At 32.0% G+C, this 19,515-nt stretch overlaps 2 protein-coding genes across 3 annotated transcripts; both read left to right on the forward strand.

Annotated features, from left to right (window-relative positions):
* The first annotated feature begins 891 nt into the window (after positions 1-891).
* On the forward strand, positions 892-19,159 carry LOC102612508 (uncharacterized). 2 transcript variants are annotated; one of them, XR_008051168.1, is made up of 8 exons: positions 892-1,099; positions 1,505-1,678; positions 2,129-2,310; positions 2,846-2,951; positions 3,725-3,801; positions 3,903-3,990; positions 4,545-4,877; positions 18,899-19,159. XR_008051168.1 is itself a non-coding variant. In XM_006487029.4 (7 exons), the coding sequence occupies exons 1-7, from the start codon at positions 1,045-1,047 to the stop codon at positions 4,742-4,744; spliced, it is 882 nt and encodes a 293-aa protein (XP_006487092.2). In that variant the 5' UTR covers positions 892-1,044; the 3' UTR covers positions 4,745-5,066. The 2 variants fall into 2 exon arrangements, 1 of the variants encoding a protein (XP_006487092.2); XM_006487029.4 differs by lacking the exon at positions 18,899-19,159 and having other exon boundaries at positions 4,545-5,066.
* On the forward strand, positions 15,854-19,081 carry LOC127899205 (uncharacterized). The gene is made up of 7 exons (XM_052432500.1): positions 15,854-16,020; positions 16,397-16,570; positions 17,040-17,221; positions 17,738-17,843; positions 17,992-18,068; positions 18,176-18,263; positions 18,571-19,081. Exons 1-7 carry the CDS (start codon positions 15,966-15,968, stop codon positions 18,768-18,770), a joined length of 882 nt encoding a protein of 293 aa, XP_052288460.1. The 5' UTR covers positions 15,854-15,965; the 3' UTR covers positions 18,771-19,081.
* Positions 19,160-19,515: the final 356 nt, after the last annotated feature.

Here is a 19,515-nt window from a genome sequence, read left to right on the forward strand (position 1 = left end):
CCTACTAAAATCAAAACACCAACGCCTAGTTCAAATCATGTCTGGCCAAAAATACTGATAACTACAATAAAGTCAAATAAGTACTACAAAGGTCACGTTACAAATAATTACATAGCTGATATTATTTTTTGAAATTGTCATCATCTACCAGTAGATAAAATTTGAAATGTACGATTGAGTTGTACATATTTCAGCCAAGTGATGATCCATCGAGGGTTAGTTCGAAAATCTATTACTGTGAATGCAGGGGAGATATTTATCATAATAAAATTTAGAAAAATCGAGTTATTAACCGAGCGGCACGTGGCATTTTTACGTCCAATAATTGTATTGAGTGCATGTATATTATCAACATTTTCCTGTATGTTTAGTACGTAATCTAATATCTTCTTCTTGTTCTCTAATTAATAAGATTTCGAGTGCGTTTGAGATTGAGGTTGAGCAGCTGTAGCTTAAAAGCTACAGTATTAAAGTATTTGGTAAACACTAACTACTGTAGCTTTTAAGTTATGTTGATATAATTTTTCACTTGTATAATATAAAATTTATTATATCTTTAATAATTTTATTAAAATTATTATTTAAAATTTATATTTACTATATATTATTAACTTTTGTTTCATAATTACAATTTTTTTTTTACAGCAGCTGTAGCTTAATGGTATGTGTAATCTACTGTGTAATCTACTGGTATGTATTTATTTAGCAGATGATGGTTAATGGTTAGAGGTTAGATGATGAAACGTACTTGTCACTGTCTGGCTCTGCCATTTAAGGAAAGAATCATCAAATTATTTGCACGTGTAGACAAACAATTACGGAAAGTGAGGAGACTCCAGTGCCCCGCAAATTGTGGGCTGGAGAGACCTATAGGAAAGCCGTCTATATAACACCGACACTTCATTCGGCAATTCAGAGTAACAACAAATTTCAGTCTGTTCAAATAAATACCCGGGAAAAGGGACAGTTAAAGCCCGATCACATAAGAAAACTCTTAACCGAGTAGTTTAATCGCTTCCCTTTGCCTCTCTGTTTGTTCATAAAATGGAGCTCAAACCGGGCTTATCAGCTTTTGTCACCGGCGGTGCATCTGGAATTGGTAAAAACTTGAAGGCTTTTAATTTTATTTTTCTTGCATTTAAGTACCCAATTCTGATTCCTATACTGGGTTCGTGTTTGTGTATTGATTGTGTTTTATTTGGCACTTGATAAGTTGTGTTGTGTCGTTGGTTGTTTCTTATTGAAATTTAGATTCTTCGGATATTCTATAATCTGGGTTTGTGTTTTTGGGATTTTCTAATGATTACTAATCCAGTATATGCTTATTTTTCTTGTATACGATATGTCCTATGAGTAGTTAGTAGTTAATCTCATCAATCGGAGGCTTCTGAAGATAGGCTAAAACGATTTTATTCATATTTAAGGGAAGTTATTGAAATTTGAATTGTTGTGACGGATGTTATATAATTTGCGGATTTTGCCAATGCTGGTGTATATTTTGCAGGTAGAGCTTTGAGCTTAGCTCTTGCAGGGAAGGGAGTATTTGTGACAGTTGTTGATCTCTCTGAAGAAAAGGGAAAGGAAGTTGCAGCGCTTGTTGAACAAGAGAATGCTAAGTTTTATTCAAACTTAGGATTTCCATCTGCTACGTTTATAAGATGTGATGTGGCTAACACAAGTAAGTCTGCTTATATTTACTTATTTGTCTATACCGGACCGTCCTCGTTTTGTACTTTTTCACTTTTCCTTGTTCATAGTTGGCATTGGCTTTTCTGAGGCTGTGAAAGAGAGGATTTCGAAAACTGAATTTTGACGATTTTTATATTTACACATTTTAGTTATTTACTTGAGGTTTGAGTGGGAAATAGAACAGTTTTTTAACTTAGTATGACGTTGCTTTGTAGACGATTGGTTTTTATGTGCTTTGACTTCTCAGCATGAATTTGCATATCCAATCATTTCTTGTGTTGTTACTAGATGATTTTACAAGTAATCCATCAATCAGAATTGCGTCTCACTTATTGACAGTAAAGAGCATCAATTTCTGGGCATGTTTCCTTCTTGTTCTCCTCAATGTGCAACTTATGTTTTCAGATAGTTATGTGTATTCATCGTATTCGATGAGCAGGGGATACAGCTGCTGCTTTTGAGAAGCACGTAGCTACATATGGAGGATTGGATATATGTATCAACAGTGCTGGCATAAGTAATCCCATTCCATTCCACGAGGATCAAACTGATGGCACACGTTCATGGAGATTCACTCTTGATGTGAACTTGGTTGCAGTTATTGATTGCACTCAGAAAGCGGTATGCTTAAAATTTGACTTACCTTCATGGTTTACTCTCATACTTGGTTGCTCTTGCTCGACTTATTGCCATGGTTTGTTTGGCACTGTTGATGAGGTTGATATCTGTTGAACACTTCTTGATGTTAAGCTGTTAATGTCAGAGTTTAGTACAGCCTTAAGATGTCCCAAGGCCACATAAATTATCCATGCGATTCAAAAAACTTCTAACTATGGCCCACTCACAAGGTATTGTGTGAATTTTTTTTTTTTATGTACAACGTGGATTCTTTTTCTGGTAATGCTCTGCCTGCTGCCATTTAGCAAGTTTTAGAGGATTTTTTTTTCCCCATTTATGGGTGTGCATGATTGTGTAGAAGCTGACTGCATGACGTATGTTTGATAACTTGCACTCTCCTCATACGTTACGGAACAAAAGAATGTACTTCGCAACTTCAAGATGTTGAAAGTTCCAAGAGATGGATTTATGCTTATACTTTTAATTTGCTAATTGGAAGAGAATGAGTGGTGATTATGAGTACATTTTATCATAACAGATTGGAATTATGCAAGCTGCAAAAAAGCCTGGAGTGATTATAAATATGGGATCTTCTGCAGGACTTTATCCATTTTACACAGATCCAATCTACTCTGCTTCCAAAGGTTTGATGTTTGTACCACATTGTGTCACCGATTTTATTTCGGGCACTCATTTAGATTACCTTATGGGTGCGTTTGGTACACGTATTGTATTATGTTGTATTGCATTATTTTAATGTTGGTATATTGTATTATAATAATACTGTACAATATTTGGTACTACACTGTACTGTAATAGTTTTTTTGATTAATTTAAATTAAATATTATATTATATTAATATATTTAAATTGTATTAATATTTATATTATTATTAATTTTAAATTAATATTATTCATATTTAAATATTAATTATTAGTCATAATAAATTATAAATTTATTAATAAATTAAAATGCAAAAATAAAAAATAGAATATAATATTATTGAACAATAAATCATTTATTTATATTAATAATTATAATGTAAAAAAATAAAAATATTAAATAATATAATATTAAATTAAAAAATAATATTTATTATTATTATTATTATAAAATTAAAGTAAAAGCAAAAGTTAGCAAAAGCTGGAAAGTTGGAAACGAAAAGGAAAAAAAAAAAAAGGAAACAGCAAGCGGCACAGTCGGGTTTAGCTAATGCGGCAATAGATTGGCCCATTATGCAATGTTTCTGTAGCTTTTAACTTACCAAACATGGGCTTGTATAAAGCTAATGCAATGAGGAGTTATAATACAGTAACCAAACATGCCCTATGTTCATTTGATGTCAGCTATAAAAGGAAAGAAATAATGTAGAATTTGATTCTCATAACAATTTTCTTTCCTTTTTTTTTTTCCATAGGTGGTGTTGTTTTATTTACTAGATCACTTACTCCCTACAAAAGCAAGGGAATTCGCATCAATGTGCTTTGCCCTGAGGTATTGCTCCATTTGAAGCATTCCGGATGTCCTCTAGTGTGATATTTAGCCAACATTTTGAAAACGGGTCAACTAGCTTCACTGTGAATTCTTGTTTGCAGTTTGTTGAAACTGAGTTGGCCTTAAAGGCGGGCTCCAAATTAATTGATCTGATGGGGGGCTTTGTACCTATGGATACGGTAGTGAAAGGTATTACTCTTCAAATGTTTAAATCTGATGCCGCACTAATAGTTTTGAGTTACTTTGCTATTCCCGAAATTTATGAGAAGTCTCTAGCGCCACATCCTTATGCAGTGGAAAATCATAAGGCTTGAATTGTCTGAAATCTGAACAACAAAGACTCATTAAAAATGAGCTTAAATTACTCCTGCTGGGTATAAAAAATATCAGCTTTAGCTGCACAGTGAATATACCTCTTTCTTTCTCTTTTTATTACTTTTTCTTGAGAAGAAGAACGAATAAATCTGGCTTGCAATTTCATTAGAACCCTGCAGGTTTGTCAACTCTATGCCCTTTATACTTATTTGGATGTGCAGTGGAATGCCAGATACAGTTATTCAGATGCATTTTTTATTAACAATAAGAAAACAATTGCTGCCAACGATATTTTAGTAAAATACATTTGTCGGGGGGGGGGGGGGGGGGGGGGGTGGGGGCATGAGATCAAATGGTCGTTTAACCTTTTGGGCTTGCCCTGCCCCTTTGTTTTGAAACTATTATCTGATATTCCAAATTTCTTTTAGGTGCTTTTGAGCTTATTACTGACGAAAGCAAAGCTGGATCATGCTTATGGATTACAAATCGCAGAGGCATGGAGTATTGGCCCACCTCTGAAGAAGAAGCAAAATACTCGGTGCGTTCTTCAGGTTCCATGAAAAGATTCTCATCTCAGGTTCCGTCGAATCTGAATGTCCGAGCTCCTGAAAGTTTTGAGAAATTGTGAGTTACGTCAAACTTCTGTAATCTTTCGGTGGCTGGTGATGGAAATTTGACTATAATTTCAGGCAATATTTAGTTTTTCATTTGGTCTGGCAATGTGAAAGTGGAGAGTGATCTGAAGCTGGCATACCAATAACCTAAGATCTGAATTTAATATGCCAAGAGTGTGGGTGTGTGTTTTTTTTTTTTTTTAATTTATGCAAGTATCATTCGAGTTTTTGTCTTGTTACCTTATCGAGACATGATTTGAATATGGAGCTTGTTCTTCATCAAGATGGCTGACTGGTCTCCTCTATATGAGTGGCTTAGTTTGATTTTTCTCTTTACATCAAGGGCTCTAGTTATTTATTTATTTATTTTTGATGAGAAAGTAAAGCTTTCTAATTAATGAACTTTGAAAATAACATCATGATCTGAACTGGAAACTCTTCCAGCCAAATAATAGGGTTCTCAAAATCCGAAGCCACCTTAGCTATAGAATGGGCAATGACATTACACTTCCTTGGAGCAAACTGGATTGAAGATGTATTGTGATTCATCAGCCTTTGTTTAATTTCTTCAACTGTCCAAGAAATTTCTGTCATGCTACCCTTCCTGTTCAAAACTAGCTCCACCACTTCTATTGAGTCCGATTCAATGATCATGAGCAAACATTCTGCTTGTTGGGCAACTTGAATGCCAAAAAGAATTGCTTCAGCCTCCATGCACGCCACTGTCCCCTTATAGCAGACTCTCTTGACAGCTGAAGCAATGATTTTTCCATTTGAGTTCCTAATCACAACCCCCAACCCTGCCTTCGGACCTGACATCTGAATTGCAGCATCTACATCGACTTTGTACTTCCCATCTGGAGGAGGTTTCCAAATTTGCTGGCTGTTTCGATGATGGATTGATCGAGCTGGACCATTTTGGATTTTTATTCTCCTGTATGTCTCCAGAATAGCTGATGCTCTTGCTGCTGTCAGTTTTGGCTCTTGCTGCTTTCCTTCATACATAAAGCGGTTCCTCGCATACCAAATGGCCCAACATACGGCAATAATCTGTTCCAACTCTTTCTTCTTCCTTCTCGATGCTAAACCTTGGAGCATACTCAATATACCTTGCTGAGCCATCAACTTCACATCCTCGTAAAAATCTGTCAATTTCCAGACTTTGCGAGCAGCCTTGCACTCTATTAACACATGAAGAACACTCTCACTTTTACAATGACATCTTTGGCAGGCTGGATCCCTCACCACATTTTTCCTCCATAGATTGCTAGCTGTTGGCAGTAAATTTTGAGCAGCCCTCCACATAAAAATTTTAATTTTTTTCCGAAATCTCATTTGACCAAATTACCTTCCACTGAGTTTTTGAGCTGTCAGAGCACTCCGGATTATCTGGGAACTTCATCTTTAGTGCCACCTGATATCCACTCCTTACTGAGTAACAGCCATGCTTATCGAACTGCCAAATCAATATGTCTTCCTGAGGGGTTCTTGGGAGAGGGATTTTCAAAATCTTCTGTGCAACCTCTTTGGTAAAACATTGCTCAATCTTCTCTTCCTTCCACTGATTTTTGTCATCAATAAAATCAGCAACAACAGCCCCTTCCGTTAAATTTTGATGAGGGACATAGCTTGAAAGTTCAGATCTCAGAATCCAATTACTGCTGGACACCGAAACACGGCTTCCATTACCAATTCTCCATCTTAGGCCTTGGTGAAGCACTTGTCTCCCCATAATGTACTTCTCCATACAAAGGGGGGATTTGCCGATTTGACCCCAATTTTGCCTCCATAAAGTCAGTATGTTTGGAGTACTTGGCTTTTAATACTTTTGCCATAAAAGAATCAGGGTTATGTAGAATTCTCCACCCCTGCTTAGCAACAAGAGCCTGATTGAAACTTGAAAGATCTCTAAATCCCAATCCACCCTGATCTTAGCCCGGCACAACCTTTCCCACCTTACCCAATAAATACTTCTATAAGTTTCGGATGATCCCCCACCAAAACCTTTCTACTGCCTTTTGTATATCGTCACAAAGCCCTTGAGGAATTCTAAAAATGCTCATCGCATAAGCCGGCACAGCTTGTGCCACAACTTTGATGAGGATTTCTTTTTCCCCACTCGAGAAACACTTATTTTGCCAACTTGACAGCTTATTCAGCACTCAACTTTATGTCGTTGAAGAAACTAATATTTTTCCTCTCAATCATAGATGGAAGTCCCAGATACTTTTCATGCTTAGAAACGACATTCATTTCAATGCAATCCATTTCAATTGTCAAATACGGAATTATTTCAACTAATGTGAGCCCACAAATTAATACTATGCGATACTGTATGCCAAACGTACACTTGATTTTGAGATTATAAAACCTAACAAATAAAAAACAAAATAAAAAAGCCAAAAATTGAAATGTTTAAGCTTTGCTCTTGGTACAAGTATGCTTCAAATGTCAAGAACGGCTTGCCATTTATATAACTCGCCTCAAATGTCAAAAAAGGGATTAATATTTTATTTAACTTAAAACAAACAAGAGTAATAAGCTAACACGTAAAATGAATAGATGATGCTATGGCATGAAAAGGACCAAAACAAATGAAAATTACACCTAATCTCCCTTGTTCCCATTATTATAATGATAGCGGTACGTGGTTTACCAATCCTTCGAATAAAGAACTTAAAGCAACGTCCGTAGCCATTGGCTGTGGGCTGTGTGCTTGAGTTTTCAATATATATAATGTTTTAGGAATTTCATAAGGTATGATATTTATAATTTTATCAATTAGTTATTATATATATATTAAATAATCAATTGGTGAAAATATTATTTTTGTATATAATTAATTTTATATTTTTTAATTTACGTTAAATTATATTTACGTAATTTAGGGGTAAAATATGAAATACTAACTAGGCAACCCAAGAGGGGGGTGAATTGGGATTTTAAAAATTATCCTAGGAAAACCACACAACAATTTAATCTATTGCCTTAATCAAATTGAAAACAATAAATTCAATCATGAACAATATTAAAAGAGTAAGGGAAGAGAAAACAAACACAAGGATTTTTACGTGGTTCGGCAATCCCCGCCTACGTCCACGCCTCCAAGCACACCGGGCTTGAGGATTTCACTAAGCTAGCCTCCCAAGGCTTCAAACGCTTACAATTGACTTCCAAGGTGTCAATGGACCTTTACAACAAGAGATTATCCCCAATCTCTTAACCCAATTGTATCCCAACACTTACAATCACTCAAAGTAGAAGATTACAAATTGTTTTTCTCTCACACAATATTTAAGATTACAAATCAATGCCCAATGTGTGAATAGATGAAGAGAGAATGTGTTTAAAGCTCAATGAAGATTGTATTCTCGAATATAAGCTCAATGATTGTGTTGTGATCAATCTTGTTTGAATTTGGATGAGCTTATTTATAGTTAGAGCTAAAAATCTAACCGTTACAAACTGTCGGACAGAAAACGGTTCGCCGTTAACGATAAACGGTTAACCGTTTCGCTTATTCAAAGTTACCGTTGGACCAGAATTCAAATAAACGGTTTGCCGTTTAGGCTTACCCTTTCGCCGTTAATTTCCAGAGACCTGCAAAACAAATTTGGTTTAACCGTTCTTACTAAACGGTTCAAGGTTAGCAATCTGGAAATAATCGGTTAACCGTTTTCAGTAAACGGTTCACCGTTAGTTTCCAGAATCATCATTTTAACAATACTTTGCAGAACATGCTTTCTGGAAATTATCGGTTAGCCGTTTTTTAAATAAACGGTTAGCCGTTTGCTACAGTGATTGCTACAGTAACCTGCACAGTGCACTATTTTCCAAAATTACAGTTTGACCCCAAAACTTTCTAAAATTATGTTATAGCCCAAAATGCAATGACACTTTTTCAAATAAGTCCTTCACCAAAATTTCAAGCAATACTTGTTTATTTCAAAGTTTTCAAAATTCTTTCAATTAAACCATAAACTTTGAAAAACAACCAATTTCATAAAATCATTTTTTCATTAAATATGAAACATTTATAATGTGAAAATAATGATTTATTTAAAAAGAATAAAAACAATCAATTTCATAAAATCATTTTTTTCATTAAATATGAAACATTTATAATGTGAAAATAATGATTTATTTAAAATATATTTTTCAATAATTTGAGCTTAAAAGATTAATCATTCTTAATCTTGTTTGTTATCATCAAAATCAATATTATGGAAACATATATGTTAACAAAATAGACTTTTATTATATTTAACGTTAAGAATTTTATTAATTTTAATGGTTTGGTAGTAAAATAATAAAAACTAAAACATTAAATAAAAAAAAGTAATTGTCAGAAAACTTTAATGGTGAAATGTTATGTCAAAATATATTAGGTAGTAAAATAATATCCTAATCCAACTCCAATGGAATATTTAATTACATGAAAAGTTGAATCAATCAGCATAAATTAAAGTTTATTTAGGTTCTTATTTCTTATTTCTTTCACCTTGCATAACCTCAATGGCTCAATCCATCCGTACCTCAGATTAAGTGTATTCATTTGGAGGACGTTTGACACATTGTATTATATCACATCATATTAGTTGTATTGCACTATGTTGTATAGCATTAGGATGCATTATATTAAGTTGTAATATAATGTTTAGTATGGTAGTGACTGTCTTATAAATAATAAATTTTAATTGTTTAGGATTTTGACTAAAGAATAATCAAAGGAAATTTTAGGAAAATCATGTGTGGGAGGGTAATATTTCTTAGTTCTGACCATCCAGGTCCTAACTCAGTGAAGAAATTTAATTGATTTTAAAATAATTGATTGGCTATTGAAATAAAATCATGCTATAAGATTTCTACTATGGTTAAAAATGTTTTTTTTTCTTTTACAGTGTCTATACCATCACTAATGAGGGGAGAAATTTTTGGATTCTTAAAAATTACTTCACTGGGATATGGTTAAAAGCTTCTTCAAGTAGTAAGTAATGATTAAATGTTTTCAGTTTTTTTTGGGTCTTTTGGTTATGTAAAATATGATATTTATTTTGTAATAAAATATTCTCTCTAAATAGTTCTACATTAGCAATTTCTAATGCAATTATCTTCTGTCTATATGCATTTACTTCATTGAGCTTTCTAATGGTGCGTGTCATGACTTCACAGTAGTTACAAAATTGTATGGTTGATGATGATGCATTGATTAAAGAGTTAATTCATTGTCTGGCTAATGATATCGATACACTGTTTAAAGGGTTAATTAAATTGCTAATATGATAATTTGGTCCTATCTTTTGTCTAGCAAATTCTATTGCTTTATGAAATGTATAAAAACCTCTACAATATGGATCTAGATAATTAACTGTTAGATCAACTATCTCTCTCTATTTGCTATAAATGCCTGATTGTCTACCTCTAACTAATATAAAAATGCAAAATGATTGCTTTCTATATGCTCATTAATATGTCTAAAATAATTCATGAGTGCATTGACTACTTTTAATTTATCTTGTGAGTTATTACAACTCCACAAATTATCTAAGATGTATTATCGACTGTTTGATAATTAGTACTTATAAAATTCAAACTTGTTCTTGAAAGGAACTGTCTAAGTGTTACTGGACCGAAATTCATATATCACACCATTCCTGTAAAATAATCATTGTATAATTAGTCTTGAAAGTATATTACTAAAGTATTATTTTTACCTATTATGTGTTCAAATTTTCCTTTATATCCTCTATATGTTATTACTTCTAAAAAATACATTCATCATTTATTAATAAAAGAATTTTTCTTCTCAAAATTTTTGTTTTGTACTTTTTTTATAAAATTCAATAATATTATTACAACCTATTCGTATTATAAATATATCATTTTGTATATACAAATTAAATGAATTTAAAGAACTTATTATTCCTAAAATTTCTGGTTATGTACTTGATTTTCTACTTTTTATTTTTATGAATTTTCCACTTGTATACATTGTTATTTCTTCTTTTTCTTTTAGACTATCTTTATTAGGCTTTGTTATTAATATTCTTTCTCATCCTAAACTACTTGCATCAATTTGTGTAATTTTATAATAATTGTCTATAGATAATGCTAATAGCTTAAGATTTCTAAATATTCTTTAAAGTTTTTTTTATTAATTTTATATCTTCAATATTAAAATATTTATGTCCATTTTTACTTAACTTATTATGTAAGGGTTAAGGGTTTTATTAATGTACGAATATTTGTTATAAATTTTCTACTATAATTTAATAATCCTAAGAATTTTTCTAATTTTTTAGTATCTTCTCTTTTATTCGAAAATTCTAATATTTTACTAACTATGTGTGGTTGTAATTCTATAGTTCTTCTGTCTATTGTTAGTCCTATTTTTTTTTTGTTTTAATAATTTAATTTTCTTTTTAGAAATTACTATATTGTTATTCTTAAAATAATCTAAAATATCTAAAATGTTATGTAAGTGAGTTATATTCATAAATTTATTATGATCAAAGACAATAATATAATCTATATAAACTATACAAAATTTTGAAAATGGTTTTAATATTTTATCCATTTAAATTTGAAAAACTAGTAGTGCATTTTTTAATTTGAATGGCATGACTAACTATTTGAAATGTTCTTTTGAACAACTTAAAGCTATCCATTAAATAGATTCTTATGAGGTCATATTTGCTAAAAACCACTTTTACAATCAAATTTAGAAAAGTATCAAGTATTCTGTGTACAATTTACTAGCTCATCTTTATTGGGTTTTTTTTTATAACTATTGTCTAAATTATTATTGTTTAATCTTTTATAGTTAATTACAATTATACTCTTACCTATTTTTTGCTCACTATGCTTATTTACTATTAATGCTGGACTTCTATGTCTACTTGTACTATTTCTTATTACTTTTAATTCTATAATTTATTTATATACATTTTGAATTCATTTGTATCTTCTAAACTATAGGCTAAATCTTGTGTTTTTATTGTTATGTTTGAATTAATTATTTCTAATCTATAAATCTCTTTATTATCTTTTCTATTTGGTTTGTTGCCTATTATCTAATTTTTTCTAATTCATCTACTTGTTTCTTTATATCTTAGATCATTTATCGCATTCTAAACATTCAACTTCTTTTTCTATACTCATAATATCTTGTAAGTACATGTCTATGTATTCATCATCTAGCATTTCTATTTCATTAATGGAAAACTTATTATTCATGTGCATGTCACGTTTTAATTCTAACTTATTATAGTCTTCTAGCTCTTCAATACTTTCTACCTTACTATCTTTTTCTTCCTCTAATAACGAATTAAAGAATTATATATCTACTTCTTTTTCTAGCATTAATGTCTTCTTTTCATATGGGAAGATGTGTGTTTCATATTTAGATTGAATGAATGTTGATTTTTTAAAGAAATTAACTCCATTTAGAGTTATTAATATACTATCATTATTTTCTAATATAAAATTTAATCTTAAAATAACTTTATATCCTAGTTTCTGGTTAGAAATAAATGTTTATGGTAATACCATGTGTTTCTCCATTTATTCTAATAAGTATATTATTTATACATTCTGTTATTTGCATTAATTCACCATTAAATTGTCTAATAATATTTACTGGATTTCTAACTTATTCCTATTTTCTTCAGGGACTAAGCTATCATGTATAATACATTTGTTTGCTCTAGTGTCCATCATTGCTTTAGTATAAATTATTTCCTTCTTAAATAATAATTCTACATCTATATCTATTAATTCACTTCCTACTCCATTTATTTCATTGTTTTATCATCTTGTTGTTTATCTTTACAACTGTTACAAAAGAATTTATCTGTTTCTTATATCTCTATATCCTAATTTAAATTTTTTATTAAAGACTATACAGTTTTTACGAAAAACTTATGTATAAGTTTCTAAGACATTAATTTCTAAATCTAATTCTACCTCTGATTTTGAATTTAAAACTGAATTATAATTAGCTTCTGATTTACTACTAAGAATACATATGCTATCATTATTTGATTATTTATCTATATTAAATATTTTCTCTATGACTAAAGTTTGTTCTTCTATATTATATATAACTATCTATTTTTAATTGATTGATCACTTTTTTATTTTTAGGACAGTGTGGTTTAATATGTCATTATTTACCACATAAAAAGCATTTACAAGTTTTATTCCGCTTATAGATTCTTTTACCATTTTTAAGTGCTTAACTTTTAGATTTTCTGCTATTATATTTAAAGAATTTTTTCCTATAGAATTTTCTATTATTATACATGTATGGTTGTTTATAGTGCTTATATCATTTTTTATGCTTTATATTTTTCTTACAACTAGAATAGCTAGGATAATTACATCTTAAAGTCGGTACTTTTGACATATCTATATACATTTTCCTAAATTACAATTTTATTTGATATCTTTTGTTGATGCAGAAATCTAATCGAGCTCGTTATAGCTACCAGATTGTCAAGTCAATAACTGAATTTATTTTGATGGGGCACAGTACTGCTTGCAGTTGTTTCAGTGGAACAGATTTTGATGACCTCGTACTCTCTACACCTGCAATCATAATAAACAATCAGGGGACGCCGGATGTTTTTCTGGAAAAACTTGCGTCACAAATCTCTATGGCTTAATAGTAGCTATTTGAAGTAAAGATTATAATGCCCACAAGAATAAATAATTTAAGAGAAAAGTTCTGGACTTAAAGAGACAGAGTTTCCCCCTTTGTTCCAAAAGTGTCCCCTTTGATTTCCATTTGCAATGCTTTTATAAGCAGCCGAATCTATTGTTTCCCTATCAGTTCGTGGATGCTCGTGGATTGGTTGAGCGTGTTAGTTGGGTTATGGGTACGTGCACCAGTTATAAGGCGATCGAGAAGTTGTTTCGGTAACCGTCTAGGAGTGGGCATCACACTTAGTTTTCCTAGACAACTCGATGGTCAACCTCTGATCCAGGTCTGTGTGAAGACCTGATCTTGGCTTCTCCTCGCAATTTCCCTGGCAGTCCTTATGCATACAAGTAGCTGACTATTACGAATCTCCTCGAACATTGCTTTGATCACGAGCAGGCTACAATGTCGAACACACACACACACACACACAGACATATATATATATATACATGTGGTAGCGTTTTAACCACCCAAACATCTTTTTTTTTCTTCTTTCACAGTATTCTCTAATTCTACCCATAACATATTCTATTACTAGTAATAATGTAGCAAAATAATTAATTTCTTTTGTCCTTTTAGTTTTAAATCAAATAATTACTTCACTAAATGTGATATTGTTTCTTTATTTTTATAAAGATTTAAAAGCCACTTTCTAATTTATTAAGTTTATTTTTCTAATTAAGTCTTCTAACTTATTACAAACTCTGACTAATAATTTAATAATCGTGTTTGCTTGAGCTCGCTATGTATTATTACTTTATTGACTAAATTCTCTATAACAATAGCCTGTTGGGTTAATATTTGGTAATTTTTTTCAATTATGCTAATATTTCTATTAATTGATTTTCTAAACTCATTCACTTGCTATTAGTTTTATTGAGTCTAGTTGTATTTGTAATTCTCTTTCTGTACATGTAATATTTTCCATTGCAACTTTTAAGCTTTCGACAAAATTTTTAATTTCTAATTCTACTCGGTTAGATGTTTTTTATGTCTAATAACTATATTAATTCTATTATTTCTTGCTAGGGAATATGCTAATATGCTTATTAAAATTAGCTAATAATTTTTTAATATAATTTAAATTTCTTCTTAATGTATTAATATTGCTAGTTTCAAAAAAATTTCCTAGTCCTAGTACTAGCTCTTTTACCTTTTCTAAGTTAATTTCTAAATGTTATCCTAAATTAATTAATAACTCTATTCTGAAACTTTGTTGATTATTGCCAGTGCGTGGAATATGTTTAAACTGATTTTTTAAGTATTCTATATTACAAATAATAATATCGAAAATTATTATAACATAATACTATACAATATAACAACAAATATTATAAAATGTTAATATAATATAATGCTAAAGCAATACAACTTAATGCAATATAATTTGTACAAATTAATGCAATATACCACAATAAGATTGCTAATAGCGGCTTGCGTTGGTCGGTTGTGGCCAACATTTTTAGCAATCAAATTTATTATTTTATAAAATAATAATAAATAAATTGAAAATGTTTTAATTGATTAAATAATTTTTGTGTTTTAAAAGTCAGCAATACAGCTTATACGGCACATGTTTTGATAATACAGCAAAACATGTCTAGCCAAAAATACTGATAACTCCAATAAGGTCAAATAAGTACTACTAAGGTCACGTTACAAATAATTCCATTGCTGATATTATTTTTTGAAATTGTTACCATCTACAAGTACATATAATTTGAAATGTACTATGAGTAGTACATATTTCAGCCAAGCGATGATCTATGGAGGGTGGGTTTGAAAATTTATTGGAAAAAGATACTCTCCTTATCTGAGCTTTCATGAGTTTTTAAAAATCTCGTGTCATGTGTCTTTAAGTGATAGTGTATGGATATGATTTAACTTTTTTATTTTTTTATTTTATTAACAACCAATCGCCATATATGTTTATTTAGAAGGAGATCAGATTAAGAGAGAATTCTGATCCAAATCTATTACCATGAATACAGGAGAGATATTTATCCCAATAAAATTTAGAAAAATCGAATTATTAACCGGGCGGCACGTGGCATTTTTACGTCTAATAATTGTATTGAGTGCATGTATATTATCAATACTTTCCTAAAGCTGATTGTTTAGTACGTAATCTAATATCTTCTTATTGTTCTCGAGTTAATAATATTTCTTGTGTAATCTACTGGTATTTGTTTAGCAGATATTGGTTAATGGTTAGAGGTTAGATGATGAAACGTATTTGTCCCTGTCTGGCTCTGCCTTTAAAGGAAAGAATCATCAAATTATTTGCACGTCTAAACAAACAATTACGGAAAGTGAGGAGACCCCAGTGCCCGGCAAATTGTGGGCTGGAGGGACCTATAGGAAGCCGTCTATATAACATCGACCCTTCATTTGGCAATTCAGAGCAACAACAAATTTCAGTACGTTCGAATAAATACCCGGGAAAAGGGGCAGTTAAAGCCCGATCACATAAGAAAACTCTTAACCGAGTAGTTTAATCGCTTCCCTTTGACTCTCTGTTTGTTCATAAAATGGAGCTCAAACCGGGCTTTTCAGCTTTTGTCACCGGAGGTGCATCTGGGATTGGTAAAAAATTGAAGGCTTTTAATTTTCTTTTTCTTGCGTTTAAGTACCCTATTTTGATTCCTATACTGGGTTCGTGTTTGTGTATTGATTGTGTTTTGTTTGGCACTTGATAGGTTGTGTTGTGTCTTTGGTTGTTTCTTATTGAAATTTAGATTCTTTGTGTTTTTGGGACCTTCTAATCATTACTAATCCAGTATACGCTTATTTTTCTCGTATACGATATATCCTATAAGTAGTTAGTAGTTACTCTCATCAATCGGAGGCTTCCGAAGATAGGCTAAAATGATTTTATTCATATTCAAGGGAAGTTACTGAAATTTGAATTGTTGTGGTATATAATTTCCGGATGTTGCCAATGCTGGTGTATATTTTGCAGGTAGAGCTTTGAGCCTAGCTCTTGCAGGGAAGGGAGTCTTTGTGACAGTTGTTGATCTCTCTGAAGAAAAGGGAAACGAAGTTGCAGCGCTTGTTGAAAAAGAGAATGCCAAGTTTCATTCAAACTTAGGATTTCCATCTGCTATGTTTATAAGATGTGATGTGACCAACACAAGTAAGTTTGCCTATATTTACTTACGTGTCAAAACCGCACTGTTCTCATTTTGTCGCTTTTCACTTTTCCTGGTTCAGAGTTTGCATTGGCTTTTCTCAGGCTGTGAAAGAGGATTTCAAAAACTGAATTTTGACGATTTTTATATTACACTTTTTAGTTATTTACTTATCCGTTGTATTATGTTGAGGTTCTAATAGGAAACAGAACATTTTTTTTTTTTAACTTAGTATGACGTTGCTTTGTAGACGATTGGTTTTTATGTATTTTGACTTCTCAGCATGAATTTGCATATCCAATCATTTCTTGGATTGTTACTTGATGATTTTACAAGTAATCCATCAAACAGAATTGCGTCTCACTTCTTGACAGTAAAGAGCATCAATTTCTGGGCCTGTTTTATTCTTGTTCTCCTCAATGTGCAACTTATGTTTTAAGAGAGTTATGTGCATTCATCATATTCGATGAACAGGGGATACATCTGCTGCTTTTGAGAAGCACGTAGCTGCATATGGAGGATTGGATATATGTATCAACAGTGCTGGCATAAGTAATCCCATTCCATTCCACGAGGATCAAACTGATGGCACACGTTCATGGAGATTCACTGTTGATGTGAACTTGGTTGCAGTTATTGATTGCACTCAGAAAGCGGTATGCTTAAAATTTGAATTGCCTTCATGGTTTACTCTCATACTTGGTTGCTCTTGCTCGACTTATTGCCATGGTTTGTTTGGCATTGCTGATAAGGTTGATATCTGTTGAACACTTCTTGATGTTAAGCTGTTAATGTCAGAGTTTAGTACAGCCTTAAGATGTCCCAAGGCCACATAAATTATCCATGCAATTCAAAAAACTTCTAACTATAGCCCATTCACAAGGTAAGTGATTATTGTGTGAATTTTTTTCATGTACAAAGTGGATTCTTTTTCCGGTAATCCTCTGCCTGCTGCCATTTAGCAAATTTTAGAGGATTTTTTTCCCCATTTATGGGTGTGCATGATTGTGTAGAAGCTAACTGCATGACGTATGTTTGATAACTTGCACTCTCCTCAGAACTTCACAACTTCAAGATGTTGAAAGTTCCAAGAGATGGATTTATGCTTATACTTTTAATTTGCTAATTGGAAGAGAATGAGTGGTGATTATGAGTACATTTTATGATAACAGATTGGAATTATACAAGCTGCAAAAAAGCCTGGAGTGATTATAAATATGGGATCTTCTGCAGGACTTTATCCATTTTACACAGATCCAATCTACTCTGCTTCCAAAGGTTTGATGTTTGTACCACATTGTGTCACCGATTTTATTTCGGGCACTCATTTAGATTACCTTATGTTCATTTGATGTCAGTTATAAAAGGAAAGAAATAATGTAGAATTTGATTCTCATAACAATTTTCTTTCCTTTTTTTTCCATAGGTGGTGTTGTTTTATTTACTAGATCACTCACTCCCTACAAAAGCAAGGGAATTCGCATCAATGTGCTTTGCCCTGAGGTATTGTTCCATTTGAAGCATTCCGGATGTCCTCTAGTGTGATATTTAGCCAGCATTTTGAAAACGGGTCAGTCTCAACTAGTTTCACTGTGAATTCTTGTTTGCAGTTTGTTGAAACTGAGTTGGCCTTAAAGGCGGGCTCCAAATTAATTGATCTGGTGGGGGGCTTTGTACCTATGGATACGGTAGTGAAAGGTATTACTCTTCAAATTTATGAGAAGTCTCTAGTACAACATCCTTATACAGTGGAAAATCGTAAGGCTTGAATTGTCTGAAATCTGAACAACAAAGACTCATTAAAATGAACTTAAATTACTGTTGCTGGGTATAAAAAATATCAGCTTCAGGTGCACAGTGAATATACCTCTTTCTTTCTCTTTTTATTACTTTTTCTTGAGAAGAAGGACGAATAAATCTGGCTTGCAATTTCATTAGAACCCTCCAGGTTTGTCCCCTTTGTTTTGAAACTCTTATCTGATATTCCAAACATGTTTTCTTTTAGGTGCTTTTGAGCTTATTACTGACGAGAGCAAAGCTGGATCATGCTTATGGATTACAAATCGGAGAGGCATGGAGTATTGGCCCACCTCTGAAGAAGAAGCAAAATACTCGGTGAGCTCTTCAGGTTCCATGAAAAGATTCTCATCTCAGGTTCCTTCGAATCTGAATGTCCGAGTTCCTGAAAGTTTTGAGAAACTGTGAGCTACGTCAAAACTTCTGTACTCTTTCGGTGGCTGGTGATGGAAATTTGACTATAATTTCAGGCAATATTTAGTTTTTCATTTGGTCTGGCTATGTGAAAGCGGAGCTGAAGCTGGCATACCAATAACCTAAGATCTCAATTTAATATGCGAAGAGTGTGTTTTTTTTTAAAAAAAAAATTTATGCAAGTATCATTCGAGTTTTTGTCTTGTTACCTTATCGAGACATGATTTGAATATGGAGCTTGTTCTTCATCAAGATGGCTGACTGGTCTCCTCTATATGAGTGGCTTAGTTTGATTTCTCTCTTTACATTAAGGGCTCTAGTTTGTTAATGTTAATGCTGATCAATGCAATCCATTTTAATTGCCAAATACGGAATTATTTCAACTAATGTGAGCCCACAAATTAATACTATGTGATACTGCATGCCAAACATATACTTGATTTTGAGATTATAAAACCTAACAAATAAAAAACAAAATAAAAAAGCCAAAAATTGAAATGTTTAAGCTTTGCTCTTGGTACAAGTATGCTTCAAATGTCAAGAACGGATTGTTATTTATATAACTCGCCTCAAATGTCAAAAACAAGATTATTATTTTATTTAACTTAATGCAATTGCTCATGCACTAGCTAAGATAGCCTTAGGCAGTGAAAGTTCTTGTGTTTGGAAGGGATCATTCCCTCCTCAAATTATGTACTTGTTTTCAAAGCTTTGTTAGTGAAAGTAAATCTTTCTTAAA

Source organism: Citrus sinensis, chromosome 8 (genome assembly GCF_022201045.2).
Source record: "Citrus sinensis cultivar Valencia sweet orange chromosome 8, DVS_A1.0, whole genome shotgun sequence".
NCBI classification, from domain to species: Eukaryota; Viridiplantae; Streptophyta; class Magnoliopsida; order Sapindales; family Rutaceae; genus Citrus; species Citrus sinensis.